The sequence below is a fragment of the Corapipo altera genome, unplaced genomic scaffold (assembly GCF_003945725.1).
Source record: "Corapipo altera isolate COAL_440 unplaced genomic scaffold, ASM394572v1 0, whole genome shotgun sequence".
NCBI lineage: Eukaryota > Metazoa > Chordata > Aves > Passeriformes > Pipridae > Corapipo > Corapipo altera.
In genome coordinates, this window is record NW_020884872.1 from 80,188,976 (window position 1) to 80,207,041 (window position 18,066).

Genomic DNA, 18,066 nt, shown 5'->3' on the forward strand with positions numbered 1-18,066 from the left:
CCACCACATAGAGCTGAGCTCTGTAACGGCCCACATGGCTGATCCGTCCACAGGCTACTTGAGAAACTTGGGCTGCTGCTACTTCATCCTGAACATCTCCATAGCTTCTTCTTGCCCAGGAAGACAGCAACCTGTCTTACTGTAGTACAAAGCTCACACTGGAAACCTGAGTGAACAAAAAAAGGTTTCATAAGGAAGAGATTTTTCTGGAAGGTTTCTAACAGAGAAAGATGAAGGTAAAGCCCCAGAGTCGTGCCTTTACTGAAAAACAATCTCAACTGCTGATAGTAGCTGTGTAAATCTACTTAAATGAGAAAACAGTGAAGCATCTTTATTTTTCTCTCTTTCATAACAGAACATTTAGGCACGAAAACCCATAATTTCCAAGTGAGTCACTGGAACAGAGCAGCTTTAAAGGAACCACCATGAAGTTTGCAGCAGGTGAAAGGAGCCAAAAAATGAGATAAGGGTGAGGCATTTTGTGTTCATAACACAGTCAAGAACTTCTGTCAGCTCATGTACAGGTTGTGTTCATGTAGGAGACCATAAAACATGGTGGAGTTTTATGGACTGAATAAAACAGGAGCCCTTAGAACTACACATGGGCTCTAAGTCTCTTATAACTTTATTTCCTTCAAAGTTATTTATTTTTTAAAGCACATGGTTACAAACTGGCTTTCTCAAAATATACATTATTATTTTGCACAAATTTAAGAAAAAATATATTTATAATTCTTTTGCAGTTTAGGTCACTAACTGAATGTGAATAAGTGTGGCAATTCTTTTTTGTATTTTTTTGTATCAGAACTGCACATCTCCTTGAAACAAATTATCTAATTATGCCAATGAAGATTTATACCACAATCTATAATAAATAAATAATAAATAAAGCCCTTTGCCATGTTTTAGCTTGCAGCTTAGACTTGGTAGCTTTATCTTGCCTTTTAGATCCTATAATCTCTACAGCAGGACAAGATTTCTCAGCGTGCTTGGAATTGCCAGCCTGTATGTGACCAAATCCAAATCTCACTGAAATTAGTAAGAGCACTTTCAATAACTCCGACATGCTAAAGAAGAGGCCCTTTCAGCAGGCATATGATGCTCAAGCTATTTAATCTTTTGTGTCTTTATAGAGATAAAGGCATGATCAGTAACAAGGAGTCTTACTCAGCCTCATGTTGGTACCAGCTACATGAGTGCCTTGAGAAAGGCACAGTCTAAATGCCTACCTGCCAAAAAGAGGAGGGGCTGTGGAAGTGCTGCAAAGCCTCTAATGAAAGATGTTAACAGCATCGTCTGCCACTTGACTGCTATTGAAAGTTCAAGTCTACCCTTATGATGGTTAGGCTGATTGCTGTTTTTTGAAGCATTTCAAGTGAGCAGAATTAAAGCCCTTTGAAAGGTCCAAACCAGAGCCTACCCACCACCAGATAACTGCAACAATAATACACCTCATGGTCACCACAAAGGGGAACCTGCCTCTTTTCCTCTTCTCCCTTGCTCCTGGCATCTATGGCACCAACTGTGACCTCACAAGGGGCCAAGTCAGACTGTTGACCACCCCCAAAAATCCACTGTTTTTTACTGGATTAGTCCTCTACTAGTTTACTGAGCTGCTTTACCTCACAGAGGATTTGTACAGATGCTCGCAGAAAAGAGACAGGACTGTGTGGTTGCTTGAATGAACCTGTGGAGCACATCAGTTTACCTTCAGAGATATGAGAAAAGACTCCTTGAAGGCTTCTCTTTTTCCAGCTCTATTGATTAGTTTGAGACAAGGTGATACCTCTCCCTACAAACTTGCCTGCTTTATCCTTAGATCATCACAACTCCAATATTACTACTCAATAACACAAACAGTGATCCCTTCAGCCATTAAAGGAAACCCCCAGGAGCCGCCCTGAATGGAATAACCTCTGTGAAGCCTTTTGGAAAGGCTAGTTATTATGTGGAGTGGACAATAAAGGGAAATGAGGTTTACGTTTGCTTATCCAAAAGGCCAGAGAGAGTTCATAGATTATTCTTTGCACAGATAAGCTAGACCTAATGTAAACATTCCTGACTGGAAAGTATCTGCTGTTTGTTTTCCTAACTTTAACCATGTGGCTAGCAAAAGCAGAATAAATGAAATAAAAGACAGGCATTTTAATAGTAAAGAACCCAGTCTTTGAAAACTCATGTTACTGCTCCCTGAAAAAAAAAAAGTTAAAATTGTCTTTTCTACTCAGTGCATGAAACACATATTGAATTGGCTGCAAACCTTTCTTGTAAGTGAAAACTGGTGAGATTTCAAATCTATCCCAGCAGATACTCTTCATTACACTAGAGCAGAGCAACCTGCTCATTTTAGTTAAAGGATTCCTCCTGTGCCCTTTATGTGTGTAATACTGAGGTTATACTAGGTTTTCTGTGGATATTTGTCCAAGGGGGAGCTTGAGGATCAGAGGGGAGGGTTCTAATGTTTTGCAATTCTGCTACAGAAAATTCCAAAATCCTTGGTGAATATAAATTAGTATAACACAGCTCTTAGAAATCTCACCCACTACCCATCTGTATCTTTAGGTTCATAAATATTTGAGGAAAAAACCCTCTATCTTTTCTGCTAAAGCTGTTTACAGAGTATTTCAAATGATTGATTTGTTTGGTCTTCACTGTCTTTTTCAAATCTGACTAGACTTAAGAGTTTGTATCACCAAAGTCTCAACTCTCCATAGTCAATTGTTCAGCTCTGCCTGGGTATTTCAGAGCTAACAAAAGTGTAGTTTTTTACAATTAGTCCTCTCTGATAAAACTTTCCACTAAAAAGGATAGAACTTTAATTTCTATTTTTTCATCAAAAAATTGCAACATGTTGTAGAAGAGTTGAAAACACAGGGCTGGATGAGGGAAAGGAGGACTGGCATCAGAATGAAAATAGAAGACCTGGCTGTTAGAGCTGGTCTGATGCCACTATGTAGTGATGTTTGTGGTAGCTGCTGTTTCTATGGCAACACGACAGCATGATTTACTGCAATAACAGAGAAAGTAAATGCAAAGCTTTTCTTTAACTTTGATGCCATGAGCTATTTGTTGATATTGGGCAGGATGGAGGGAGAAGTCCTTTGGCTTCCAGTTAAGCACTTTGCTAACTTGTTGTAACTATGAAGAGAAGTCAGTAAAGGGGATTAATGGTGTTCAGATCTCCCTTCTGTGCTCACAGAGCTTGTACACACACGCAGACATGGCACGCAATTTCCCTGTGGTGCAGAGCGTAGCAGACTTCCCTGTGCAGACTGCAATGCCCATCCATCGCTCGGCTCAGGAGAGCAGCGCAGCCGAGGTCACTGGGCAGTCAGTGGCAGTTTCTGGCTCAGGCTTCACGCTGGCCTAGGTCTCCAGGTTGAAGGTTAGGTGAGTTACCAGAATAGGGTGGCTGGAGACTTAGTTTGCTTCTGGAATATGTCATCAGGGGTGGGTATGGCACCAGCAGAGCTAAAGAGATGGGTTTGAGTCCATGATGGCTGGAGGGACTTGCTAAAGTGTGATAGTGGTGTGACTGGGGCAGGGAGAAGTGCTACAGTTTGGGAGAGAAAAGAGATCCACCTTTATAATGAGGTCCCTCAGGGATCAGAGGGCTAAGTTGGAGCTTGTGTTGGTAAACAAAAACAGCTTCTGGCCACTGTGGTTGAGATCTGGTCCTCTGTACTGGGTTAGGATGAAGGTTTGGGACAAAGGGGCAAAACAGCATGTTTGCTACCTAGTCCTAGAAGATACACAAGGAAAAGGTAGAGGCTGTTAAGTAATTGTTCCGGGTTTGGAAGACCATTAAGACTGTAATGAAGACTGGAGTTAACACAGAGAGAAAAGTATAGGATCAGAGAGAGCGTGAGACTTCATGTTTAGTTTTGTTGTTGAACCATGCAACATTACAAAACTGGATGAAGGCTGGTTTCAGATGTGGAAGCCATCTTTTGTTTAGTTGTGAAGTAGGTGTGTCTGATTAGGACTAGGGTACTGGGGCTGGGCAGCTTGACTGTACCATCAAGCCGTTTCATCTGAGTTTTCCCTTTCTATCTATCCCTTGTGGATGTGCCAAGCCGTAATCACAAAGGAGTGAGATCAGCCAGGACAATCTGGATGGGGAACTGAAGTCCACTGTTGTAGTACTGGCTGTGCCACTGGCTGCAACTGGCTGCCAGTCTCTGTGGGTACCACTCAGCACCAGAAACAGGCCATGGGCAATCACCTAATTTCCAGCAGTGCATCCTCCCCTGAAGCTCTTACTTTTCTTGTTTTGTGATAATCCCCCATCTGGAAAAGATAACCCTGAGCCCTTCTTGCCATGGCCTTCTTGCCTGGTTTGAGTGCCAGGAGTGGGGAAGTTCTGGTGAGGCAGTGCCCACCTTTACTCCCCCAGTGTTTTAAATTCATCCCTCTCTGTTTGATCCTGAGCAATCTCAAGGACAGGAAACTTAGCTAGATAAGCCTCCCATCTACTTCACTAGGACTCTTCATATGTTTTTATTAATATATTAAGATGCCAACTAGCACTGAGCAGCTTGGGCCATTGCCATCAGCCGACATAGTTTTCCCAAGCAAGGTGGCCCTATGACATCACCCTGATCCTTGACCATCTTAGGGACAGCTCCTGACCCCTGCCATGCAGGTCCACACAGTTAAGCGGCGGTACTGCTGCTCTGAAGCAGTGTTGGTAGGATCCAAGTCAGCCTTTACTGACTCTTGTGAAATATATCTGATGTCTTTACCTTTTTTTCCTGTGTAAGTAATGTGTATCAGCAATAAATAGCATTGTTGAAATGACAGAAACCTTAGGGATAATTATAGGGAAGAACTTACCTGTTTACTACCTTCCTTCTACCTTGCAATTATAGAAGAGTATTTATTCTTTTTTTAATCTGCAGCAGTTCTTATTCCATAAGACCCTTTTGTGGTGTGTGCTGCTGGAGTGCATTTGTAAAACAAAATTAGCAAAGAGGACACAGATGTTGCTCTCCATTCTCTTTTTAGCCATACAAATTATAAACAATGTCCCTTTATATTAAGATGCACTTTTCTGTCTCATATTGGTTTTAGAGCTGATTTTTTCAGTATGTTTTCTGTTTAGAGCAGCCTGTTCTTGTTTAAATGTCCCCACAACTGTACTCCATGTGAAAACAATGTTGCTTTCACATTCAGTGCACAAATCTCAAATTCATATGTATATTTCGGAACCAGTGCAAGGACAGAGAATTAATAACATCATAGAGGGCCACAAAAAATGAACAGCACTTTTCTCACTAAAGTCTACACTGAGTCATCAAATGTACTTTGACTTATCTATGAAGAGGTAACAGGTAACATACCCTGGAGCAAAAATACCTTCCTCATTGTGACCTTGTTAGATGCACATTAATAGAGAGTCTTAGAGCTGATGGTGGTGGAAGTTGAGTTGTTTTTCACTAAGACTTTTCTGCAATGATTTCTCTCCTACTGGAATACATGGTATTCAAAAGCCTTAGTTCAGATTTCATAGCACAGAGATTTTAAACGTTTTTTCTACCCAAGATCAAAATCAATTATCTGCATTTCTGGTATTGTTTTCTTTTATAACCCAGATGTGCAGGCATTCTGACTTGTGTCAAATTTTGATTTAGTGTACTCTGGTTGAGAACTGCAAATAAGAAGATGTATTTGAGTGCTTTCTCCTCCCCCCCCCACCTCAAAATCAATAACTAGTTCACATTGGTTTTAATTTAATACATGCTCCCATCAAACATATATTTTAAAGACAAACTGTGTTAAGTTCACTACTCACAGCTTCTGAGTAGACAGCAACAGATAACTACACAAAAGTGCGTGTGGGAGGGAAGGGGTGCTATAATTGCCCAAAACTGGAAGAAGTTTGTCATAAAACTGTGAACAGCTGTTGTTAAGACTCATTCTGAGCAGAAGAATGCACCTCCTGATGTTTCTGTTCATTCGAGACATTTCTGTGCCACATGGTGCCCATCACACTGAATGCTTTCCCTATGGGCTGAGTAGCTAATAAGACAAGCAAGCTTTATTTGAACAGTGAGATATCTTGAGTCAGCATGTCATATGCAATAAAAAACTATGAACTTGAGTGGTGAAAATGAATTTAGGATACTACAGATTCCCGATAAAATTTTCTCCAGCAGTGAGCATCATACAAAAAAAATTAAATTGTCATGCTTGATAGGTTTTGTTTGTTTGTTTGTTTTGTTTTAATTTGGGGAACATGATATTCTTTGGGGGTTTGACATGTTATACAGTAGGACTTGAATTGGATTTTTTAGATTTTTGGGGGGGATTAAATTGCAGTTTGTGTTTTTAGTGGTGACTTTTGGATTTATCTCAAAGTTAGAATTGAGAATGTTGTTGTTATTGCTGGATTTATGTGGAGCTTTATTAAAATAGAAACTTGCAGGAGGTAGGGTATTAGTCTGTAATAGATCTTAAAACTGGGAATCCAGTCTCATGTTTGATAAACTGAAGAGATTGATTGAGGATAGGCCAGAGGTAAACAATGATCTTCTTGATGTACTGTGATGGATTTATATGTGTTATCAATGTTGAAGCTAATGCAACCAAAAAATCAGCAACCATGAATAATTTTGGAGAAAGGTTTAATTTTACCTTTCCACTTCTAGGCAGCATACTTCAGTTGTAAATTTGCAGAATTTTTCAGTTGTAAAATTGCAGAAAACACACTCTAAAGAAGATCATAACCTGAGAGTACTTTCTACTTCATTATTTGAAGGATGAGACTATTTTCCCTGCACACTCTTCAATTTTTCTCCAAGTTTGGCAAGATGAAACATTTCCAGACCCAAAGCAGCCATTTTACAACCAACAGCTGCCTCTCCCTAGTCCAGCTGGCAAGCACCTTCTCTTCTGCCTTTCTCTTTTTTTATTGCTGATAGATTTTGTCTCATTTTATCTCCTGAAAACAATTAGACAGTCATCAAACGGCAGTCCTTCCATTCTGTGTTGGGGCTGGACTCTGGTGAAAGGTCAAACCATTTCCAACTGTCCTCTTTCACATACAGCCTTCCTTTAAAGCAGCCCTCAAAAAATAATCCAAAGGTGGGCAAGACATTTGCAGCTGGCTTATATGAAGGAGCATTCATTACGTGTGTGTGAGATAGTTTATACAGCTCTCTTCATGAGGAGAGAACAGGAGCTGGAAGAGATCCAGTTGGTGCCTTGTGAATCTTGTCATGGCTAAGTCAAGTCCTTCCCCTTTGTCTTCATCCTGTGCCTCCTTTACTTTTACTTCATTTCAAACTCTAAGCCTTATGTTCTTCCAGCTCACTGTCATGCAAACCTCTCACTTGCACTGCCAACTTTTGGATGAGATGTACTGTGCCTCAGTAGTGCCTATCCTTCTGCATCAGCTCTCAAAGAAGCTGAAATGACTGACTCCTGCAGCCATCTAGAGAAAGGAGAGAGAAGGTGCCAGCCACAGCACTCTGAAAACAATGGATTCATAGACAAGGATATGAAAAGCATTGGAATGGCACAGGGCTTTCGAACATTTCATCACAGCACAGCAAGAGGTACTACTCTCCTTTGTAAAGACCAGGCATTTGTTACTTGCTTAGAACAGTTTATCAACAAACCAGCAACTGGGCTTTTTTCATTTTTCTGCTCAATCCAATGTCATGACCACTGGTTTTTTGTCTCTTATGTTTTTAGCATTGGGAGTTAGTAACCAAAAAATATTCAGGGGTGTAAGATACAAATGTGGGACCCAAGAAACATGTTCAGTGTCTGCCTCTGTGCAGATTTCCTTCAAGCTTTTTAAGGAGATAAGTGTTCAGGTCCTCAGTATTTTTTAATGTTTTGTTTCAGCATCTGGGATAAAACCTGCAGTCATCCTGAGGCTTCAGTATTGATTTTGGCACAGATAGAATTTTACTTTCTGTGTATCTAAACCACAGCTGAACATCTGGAAAATAGGGGACCTTTCATTCCTATTTTGTCTTTTAGATCATCAACTATTCAAGGCATTTTCTTACAAACTAATCTAACAAAAGCCTGCCCCAGCCCAGCCACAAGGCAGGAGATTGTTATTAGTGCTGCTTCTGACAGCCTGGCAAAGAGAACAGTAATGTAATGAAGAGGTGAGAACAGGTGGGTATTTTGACTCGCTGGTTGCCTTGTATACCTAGGCTGAAATTTCCAAAAAGTGTGGAAGAATTGTTCCCTAAATACTCATTTTGTTTATCAAGTGTATTGGAAGGATAAAAGCAAAATTTGATCTGTGTGTGTGGGCATACAGGCAGGCGCACACACACAGACATGCGTGCCTTGGAATCTGTTTGCAGTACCATAATGAAGCAAACTCCTGGAGCTGAGCTCTAGATCCTCGGGGGAAATACTGTCTTTGCTGAGAAGAAACATTTCATTTTTGAGTCTAAGTGAAAAGGCTGATAGCAGCTGTACTGAAGAGCCTGCCTTTTGAATAAACACTGACTTGCTTATCCAAAAGGCAGTAAAATCACCTTTGGTTTGATGGATTCAGCTGCAGCATTGAGTAATGAGCTGAGAAATAACATTGTACAGACCTGTCAAAGCACCTCTGCCTGATCAGACTCAGCATTACATGAGCTGACAGCAGACTATGGTGGAAGTCACCCACTGACAAACAGGAACAGGAGTTGTGGTTGTATTTCCACCAGCATCATGCAGCTGGGGACAGACATTGCTGCGCTGTGCCCAACTGGCCACCATCCCTGTCCCTGCTCTCCTCTTCTTGCTGGGCACTGTAGGACAGTGCCATGTTGGGGAGAGCACTACCCTGTCCCTCACCATCACCCTGGACTCCCAGCTCACCTGCCCTCACCTGTCAAGGTGCAGTCTGGTGGGCATACTCTGCCACATCCTTTTTTAAAACACAAGGATAATTCCTTGTGAGTTCGCTGAGCAGGCGTGGGTGAAAACCAATGCTGTGCTGCAGACATGACTGCAGTGTGAACCCAGGTGCCTGGCAGCAGTCCCTGATGTGTCCTGCCCCAGAGGAGCAAAGCAAACAGGGACCTGGAGAAAGGTTTTTGTGTCTGCAAACTGATTCACTTTTCCAACTGCAGAAAAAGATGTAAAGATAAGAAAGTTGACCCAATAAATAAGTATTACCTCTACCTATAAAGCATATCTTGTCTAGGTCCTTAAGCTATCAAGGCTACAACAACATTATCAATAAATGCACCTGTATTTCCCTGCATAGACATTTTATAAAACCTTTTTTCTTTGTGTGAGTTTCCTCCCTACAGAACAAGAAACTTAATTCAAAACAGATACAGGAATAATGGGATGCAGTCTCTGCAGAGAAGTCAAGGTGACCCTTTATATAATCTTTAAAACCTCAGAAAATTAGACATTTCTTTTGCCTTGTGAGGACTGAAGCCCTGAAGACCTGATCCCTAATATGGATGACAAGTGTGAACATGACTTAAATTGATCATAGGCACTCCACGTTAGGCTGTGCAGGAACAGTTTGCCATCATGCTTCATTTTAGGGCTCTGTGCATGGGTAGTTTATAGAAGCTTATCTGATGATTATTGTCTGTTATAAACATGTAGGGATACGTTAAATGTGTTACACATATTATAGATAGTATTATAGATAGATGCAAGCCATTGCTGTAGGTAACCTATTGGACTGCTAGTCTTTGTAAAAAAACACCAGTAGCAGCTCATTAAAAGTGAACATAGCATGAAGGGTGACCCAGCTTGCCCTAGGATGGGGATGCTCTCATCACAGATGTTTCAGATAAACTCTCTATATCTGTCAACATGTTTCAATGTTTGCTCAACAGTTGTCCTATTAGCACTCACATAAACCTTTTGTGCTTCCCTACTTGCTTTTGGTGGGTAGAATAAGTTTCACTTGGCTTTATTTACTGCAATGTCCTGGAAATTCCCCCACTGTCTATGTACGGTCTCCCATGTTCCAGAGACACCAAGCAGAGGTAGTCTGCAGGGTTGTGTGTATGTAGCAAAGGTCAGCCTGGGGCAGAATCCTCCAGCCACCACTGGTCAAGGTGAAGCAGGTGCCAGGAGGAGCTGATAGCTTGTCCCCAGCAGCAGAGCTCTCCACAGGCAGCGTTGCAACAGGAAAAGCAGCACCACCATGGCAAGCACCATGACTGTCCTCCATCCAGCTTCCAGGCACTGCTTATGCACAGGCTCTTTAATCCCAACTAAGAAGCAGCTCCTGGACTCTCTTCTCATGAGAAACCCCACTTCTCTCCAGTCCATTCCTGGTCTGCTGTCTTGGGTTCCCTCTTGTTTAATCCCAGTCTGGCCCCAGCACCCTGGGTTGCCTCTCCCTAGCAGTCAGTGTGCCATATGATGGGGGAGCTGTGGGTTCAAAGTCCCCAGGCAGTCTAGAGTTTATGTCACCTGCTTCCTGGGCATGTTTTGTAACCCATACTGTGAAAGATGCCTGTCTCTATGCCCTCACAGGGAATGTATGAAATTAAGTCTCAGCCTCATCAACAAATCTGAACCCAAGGAAAGGTGAGATTTCAGAGACAACCCACTCCTCAGCAGTGGTGATGGCCTGAATCCCTGCTCAGTGTGTCAGCTCTGGAGCTGCTGAGCTTTAGCATCTCCCTTTCATGTATAGGGAAGAGTCATGAATATACATTCATAACTGGAGTGCCTATGTCAGCTCTAGATATCACTTGGATGCTTAAAGCTTTATTTCTGCCACAGGCATTTACCTTGAATCACTTTTACATGAGGTACGAACAGAGAACTATCCCCAATACCAGCTCCCTCCCCATCAACCTGTCTCCTCATTGGATAGGGAACTCAGGACAATATTTTGTATTCCCTTGAGTTCCTCTTAAACACTGCTGGTCTCTTCCTTGGAGCCCATCTCAAGCATCTCAGTGGTTGCCACATGAGCACAGCACAGACCAGACTCTGAAGCTAGCCCTGACTTAGGCAGGAGGTGGGACCAGAATATCTGCAGGGGTCCCTCCTAACCTGCATTTTTCCCTCTGATCAATGAAGAAATGCCTATAGGCAGAAGCGATGCTGGGGCCAGACTGTGACCTGCACTGTAATGTCAAAGCAAAGCCCAGATAAAAGTTCATCTGTGCTTCTGAGATTAGGATCCAAGTTCTTTTTTTTTAAAGTGCAATGTAATACCTCATTGTTACAAAACCTGAGAGCACTGTCAGACAAACCCTGCTATGTAGCAGGATATCAGTATTATCACTGATAATAAAGTTACAAAGGCACAACTGATAAGAAAAAGCCCAAATTCCACCCAAGTATTGATTGCCATGGATTTATTCTGGATATGCCAGCATATTTGAAATGACTCAGTTGTTTTTTCTGGCTATCTAATATACAATAAAATCTCCTCCATTTTTTTAAATTTATTTTTTAGCTATTTGTAATCAAAACCTGCAGGAAGCAAAATAGTCATCACAATTGTTAGGGAATCTGCGGCACATGCAAATCTTGAAAAATAAATTTTTTGCAAGTGCCCTATATATCCCAGATATGGGCTGACAGAAAGAGTAGAGTAAGCACCAAATTTAGCTTGTGCTGCCTTCTCCCTGGGAAATACCTGCCAGGGACTCACACATGTGTATTAAGGTACCTCTTGCTTACATACCCTGGTCTGTCAAAGTTCCAGCAGTGTGGCATGAGAAAATGTCGTCTCTCCAGGCATTTGGGGATTCATAGATTAATAACCACACCTTGAAATACCACCCTCTCATGAGCCAGGCAGCCAGTCAAGATCCTGCAGCATGCTTTCATGTGTGGTCAGTATGCAACTCTGATTTATGAGCGAGTGCTGCACTTTGTACTGATCACAGATGCCTGTCTGCTTTTGACAGCACGATCTCATTGCTGTTTAAATGAAAGATGACTGTTATGCTATACTACCGGTAACCAGGAAAACTATGGTAGAATGTGAAGTGATCCAGAGCCAGGAGTTATTCTCCATCATAAAATCCTCTCTGGCAGGCTTGTGGGATGCTATCATCTACCAGAGGTGCAATTCCAAAAATATACTGAGGCAGGAGCCAGTACTGAGGTCCCTCTGGGCAGCAGTGTGCAAAGCAAACAGCAGCAGCAGCCTGGCAGCCTTTCCTGAATGAGCACAAGGAGGCAGGTTGTAGAGTTGTTTTTGAACAAAGAGATAGTGAGAGTTCTGAGACAGGAAAGCCAAAGTTTTGCAAACCGGTACAGTGTGTTCTAAAAAGCAGTAAACATCATTAAAATGATTTAATGATTTTTTATATGTACATGCTACCTTCCCTCTGGCCAGACTATAACTGCTTGTCTCCCATGTTCCTACAAGAAACTGGGCACTACTTTGTCCTTTGCATCCATCCTTCTCATGCTTTTCTCTCTTTGGTTTCTAGCCAGTGTGCACCTTTTTCCCTCTTCCTCTAAATAATTCTCCGTAAGAGCTTCCTGGCTGTACAGCAACAAGCATAGAAGTAAGAGGTGGTCTCAGAGTGGAAAAACGACCTCCCACAGAATGCTCCAACTCTAGTGAAGCTATAAAATGTTATCCTACTAAAGATGTTCCCAAAGACTTGCTCAGCATGATAACACAAGGCTGAGAGCCAAGAGTGAGGTAATCCACTAATTACTTTACCAACAGAATAGCTGAGCCAAAAGCAGAATGCAAAGCAAAACGCTTAAAATTAAAACTGTTTATCAAACTTCAGAGTGCTCTGACCAGGATACGAAGACTTGTCTGCCCATTGCCTCACTATACCTCCATTATAATAACCCTCTTCTCATCAGGGAAGCAGGTTCACTAAACGCCTAGGAGAGCTACCTCAGCATCAGGAAGGGGAAGAAGAAGCTCGTTCAACTCCCACCCCCATGAAAGTGTAAGTCTTTAGGTACTAAGCACTGATAGCCTTTGCAGTGAGGGAAAATGGTACCTGGATTGTGTCTTAGAATTGATAGTGTTGTGCCTTTGCAGGGTATGTTTTGGTTTTCCTCTTCCTCATTTTTCTACAAGTGTATCGGAGAGAGTCACCACTTTGTAGTGGGTTTAGGTGGGCCTTGCAATGAGCGGGAAGATCATCCCATGCTCTTGTGTCTAGAGTTCTTGTCCTCGTGAGGTGAAGATTGTTATCCTCTGCTGATATAACATCAAGTAAATAGAATTGTGCCAATTGATAGCAACTGCAGATCGAACCCAAAGCTTACAGCTAACCTTTGTGTTTGGAAAAATAGAGTCTAAATGAACTCTGAGTCCTCTTCTGGATTTCTAATTCTTCTCCAGAAGATAATGACCAATCTGCTGTGTAGTATGTATCCTCAAGTGTTCTAGGATGAAAGAGAAAATATAAATTAATTTATGTACCTGCACAGGACTTTTTTTCATATGTGGGATATGCCTCAGTTGGGCACCAAGGAATTTGTAATTTCATTAAGACCATCACATTAGATACTCCCTTACCTGAGTCATCTGCAAAACCTGAACCTCTAGATGTGCTCCAGCCACACACCCCCTTTTCCTTTGGTCTTTGCAGCTTCTCTCCTGGGTCATTCCTTCTAGAAGGGTGAAGAGGCTGGACCCCACCTCTCTCGTTGGCCTGGAGTTGGACCCCATCCTTCTGCTGCTGGACTGACATTTGAGACATTGACCCCATAGGTGGCAAGCACAGGTTGGAGGCTGCAGATTTCCACCCACACCCCATTGTACCCAGGCTGCCCGCTGACAGATGGGGGGAGCTGGGGGATGCTCCAGTCTCCTTTGGAATCTGGGAGGTTTTGGGACTGACCAAATGCAAGGGGACACCAGTGGTGGTTCTTTAGGACCAGGTTACAGGACAGTCCTTAATTGCATCAGGCCTGCACCCACCTCCAGGGGCTGTTTCTCCATTCTCCATTTTCTCCTCCTCCATGAGCCATTTTGTGCATTTTCTCCAAGTTCCTTAGCAAAGAGCGAAACGAGAGCAGCCTCAGGTGGCACCAGGTGGCTGCAGGATGGACGTTCACACTGGTTTTGTATGTACCCCCCAGTGATTCCATACTTTTCTTTGCCCCTTTTAGTAGAAGACAGTTGCATCTTGCTGCTGCTCCCTCTGCTCCAGTGCTGAGCAGCTCATGACTAGGGCTCTGCAGAACTGGACTAGCTTTGCTTAGGGCATCGTCACTCAAAAATCCTCAGTTGCTGATGTGACATTTCCAGGTATAATGTTACAATGCTGCTGTTCAAGTTTTAGCACTCAAATGCTCAGCAACGTGGGAAGGAAAAAAAAAATCAATGATTGCACATATTTTTCTGTTTGCATTAAAGATGTTTTCACCAATGTAGTGTAGGAGTTATTTTGCTCAGACTGAGTGGGTGCTGGAAAATGGTGCCAACAGCTGAATTTTGAAAGATATCTGAGAAAAACCAAAAGGGTCATTGGGCAAGCCAGCAAGGAAGAGACAGCAGTCATGAAAGTGTGAGTGGGAGAGAGCCTGGCCACATCTTGGCTATGCTGGCTGAAGGCAATGCAGAATTTTGGATGTGTGATGGAGGAAAGCAGGATCTGGATATGTCATGTATGTTGTGAGCACAGGAAAAGGAAGATTCAATGAAGCCAAAATTCAGGCCCGAGTGCAAGTTTTAGAATGAGAGGGGGAAAGCAGGGGCAGGAGGGGATTAGAGAGAGGAAGTGCTGCTTGCCTTTTTTTGGGGAGTAAACAGCAATATGAAATCTTCCTTATGCCTTATAGCTATCCTACGTGTCAGTTATAGATTGGGTACATGAAGATATCCATGGCAGTCTGGTTCCCCATTCACACCAAGCTTTGAAGCAACATAGATACTCAACTGTCACAAAGTGACCTTGAGAAATCTCATCCAATGTGTGGGGCAATAAAACCCCGAACTTTTTACTGCACCTTCAATAGATATGCAATGCTCGCTGGCACCAGGCTGGGACATGAGCTGAATTTGACTCAGAAAGGGGATCACTTCCTCCTGTATGACTTCACAGCTTTCAGAAGCAACCAGATGTTTCTTGAGAGACTCCCATCCACCTAGACAAGGGTGGTGGGAAGATAGAATGGAGAATATCACTGGGCAAATTATCCAGTTGCAGGAATTGATCAATATGACACACTGTGGATAGAAACATCTCTGAAACATGCTTTTTTGAGATGAATCAGAGGAAAATTCAACAAAACAGAATAGCAGAGACAAGGCTGGTATTTATTTTTTTGACAGTATTTAGAATGCAGCAATATCCAGTAGTTCTAATAGCCTCTTGTAGGTATTGAACAGAAATGCATACAGTTACCCCATAGTTTATAATATACAAGGCAGACACTCAAGGATGTGGAGAGTGGGATTTGCAAATGCTCTTGAAAGTTATAGAGCAGAGGTAGCCCTGTTTCAGAGGGACATGTGTCCTTAGGTCACACAAGTGTTTTTTGAGAATCCCGTCCTAAGAGATTTCAGCAGAGAAATCCATAAGTTACATGAAGGGTTTGGTTTAGCCTTCCCCAGCTCTCCTCATTTCCATTTAGAGCCTTATCCATTATGGTCCAAACAGGTCTTGCCCATGCAGGGTCAGTCACAGCCTTCTTGAAGTTCACCAAAAATCTGTAGAGGACCATAGAAAAAGCAAAAGAATGAGTCAAGAATAACACAAGTCCTCAGGCTGTCCAAGGGCTCACACCAAGACAGCTGTGCCTAAACAGCACCTTGTGTTTTCAAAACGTTGAAGGCCTGGTAGAAATCCAATCCATGTGAATGTTTTATGAGGAGTATTGTGCTGGAAAAGTGGTATGGAAGTGATGCAACTTTGCAATTGGACCTTGCTGGAAAGTTGTGTCACATTATTGCTGGCATCTCATTAGGTCTGATGTGGGAGTGGGGCTTCTTCACCACAGCCTCTGCCCTTCCCTTCACCACATAAATAGCCTTTTCCCAAGCACTGGTCAGCCTGTGAAATGCAGCTGCAGTGAAAGCACAGCATGTTCACCTGTTTTGCCTCTTCGTTGGGTGACAAGCACGTGGGAGGGTGTCACATGCCCAGTAAGCTGGGACCCTGCTGGGATGGACCAAGGCAAACAGCCTGCATTCTCCACTTGCACTAAGGGCTGTGGAGGCAAGGATGAGACTGTTCGTACAGAGCGGTCCCAACCTGCATCCTAAGCCCAGTGCTAATGTATGGCCTCTCTATGCACAGGCAATTTCAGCATTTCAGCCTTCTCACCATTCCCAATAAGCCTTGCTTCGGAAGCTGATAGCTGATAGCCCACTCTGGTAACACAGATAAAGACTATACCCATTAGCTAGTCTGAATGCCCAGCCCCTTCCCTAGCCTATTTAATGGACATTGTGGTAGATGGAGATACACTCTGGTTCCAGAGAGGAGAACCTTGCTCTTTTGTAAGTCAGTTAAGGTACTTCTCCTGGAATAAAGGATCTGCATATGGGGGTAGTCATCTCTGCACTCATTCTTTAACATCAAAATAGCCCCCACTGAACAGTAGTGTGTATGACTGAAACCAAAACTGAGTGTTTTCTCATGCTGATGCTTAGGGTTTTCATGGAAGTGCAGCCTTGCTCAGATAAACCCTCTGTGCTTGAGTTGCCTTGTAGAATTTCATCAGAGTGGCAGGAACAAACAGGCTGGGTTTTGGCATTGAGCACTGACCCCTTTCAAGAAGCATGAGTTTGTGAGAGGGGATTTCAGAGATTGCTGAGCTATTCAAGGACTGGCACAGAGGGAAGCTCATAACATCCTTTCCTCAAAATTTCAGTACTTCCTTCATCTGTGCTGCTGCTGCATTCCTCCAGGAAGTTTACACAAAGGGCACAGTCAGGTTTTCACCTCAGGGCTATCAAAAGGGGAAGAGCCAAAATCAAGTGCCTGCTGCAAATTTTGGATATACTGTTAGCACAACTGACCATGCATCCAGCATCCTGCAGAGGAGATTTTGCAGACATATAAGGAAATAAAAGGGAATGCATTAAAGCTTACAGTGTGAGTGAACAGGATTCAGACTCTGAGCAAATTAAGTATTCAGAAGCTACAAGAGGAAATGTTCCTTATGCTGTTCTGCACCTTCCTGCCTGCTGATGGTGTTCGTTTGAGGCTGGCTCAGTAAATGAAAGCCATGAAGAATCAGTCCAGTGTTGCCTGAAGTGTTATGCTGACACTTAACAGCCATTTCTGGTTGTAATTTCACTTCTCTCTAACCAGCATAAATTTCAGAAAGTCGTCATTAATCTACCTCTGGCCTCTCCCTGCCCTAGTCCCACACCCTCTTCTCTATGAGGCTGTCAGGAGCAAGCAAACATAGGATGGATGGTTGGGAAGCAGCAACTTATAAAATAAAGGTATGAAAACACTGTCGTGTAGCATTTAATCTTTTTTATTTTCTCTTTAATTGGAGCCTAAATGATACTGGGTTTTGCTTAGGGAGGTAGTTAAAACATTTGTAGCTTTTAACAAACATGACGCCCAGCTGGAAGGGCTCAGCTCTTCTAACCAAGGAATGTTTGGTGTTAGTATTTGTTGAGTCATCATTAGGAACTTCTTCGCAATACATTAAACAAGGCAGTGTCAATGCTGCACTAATCTTTCAGCATCAGAAAGCAGAAATGGGAAAGTGTCATTAAATCCTATGGTCTGGTACAGGAGAGTTGGCTGAACTTTGGGCTCTGGGGAGTTCAGTGTTCATTGTCTCTGGCAGCGTAAGGTCTCACTCTGGTCATACAACCCTGTGTTGGATGGGAAGCCGCTAATGCAATCCAATACTTTAAAGATGCATGTTGTGTATCTTGAGCTGCCTCCTTGACATGAAAGCTTCAGAAATACAGACTGCTAGGGACTACTTGGTCAGCAAGCCTGGTTCCTTTCTACAGCCAAAGCATCAAGTACTGCGTATCATACCCCCGTGAGCATCTGTTTTTAAGAAACTGCAGTGTCCCGCTCCTGCTGAAAGACTCCTCCTGAACTGGTGAACAGATTAAACTCACTGCCAGTTTATATCCACTTGTTGTTGGGCTAATGTTATCTCCAGCTTAAACAGTTTTTCTCCTCCTCGGGTTTTTGTCCTGGTGAT

General features: G+C 42.8%; 1 protein-coding gene across 9 annotated transcripts in view; it reads left to right on the forward strand.

Moving 5' to 3' along the window:
* The window catches only part of FAM76B (family with sequence similarity 76 member B), a 61,803-nt gene that overhangs the window by 31,225 nt on the left and 12,512 nt on the right, over window positions 1–18,066 (forward strand). For 2 of the 9 annotated variants that reach the window (XM_027641851.1, XM_027642266.1), the window contains one exon: window positions 356–639. The exons of 5 other annotated variants lie outside the window; for them this stretch is intronic. In XM_027641851.1, coding sequence (XP_027497652.1) covers window positions 356–364 — 9 coding nt within the window. In that variant the 3' untranslated portion in view covers window positions 365–639. Of the gene's footprint in view, window positions 1–355; window positions 640–7,992; window positions 8,132–18,066 lie in introns of those variants that run through there. 2 more of the 9 variants (XR_003527469.1, XM_027641646.1) reach the window with 2 other exon arrangements.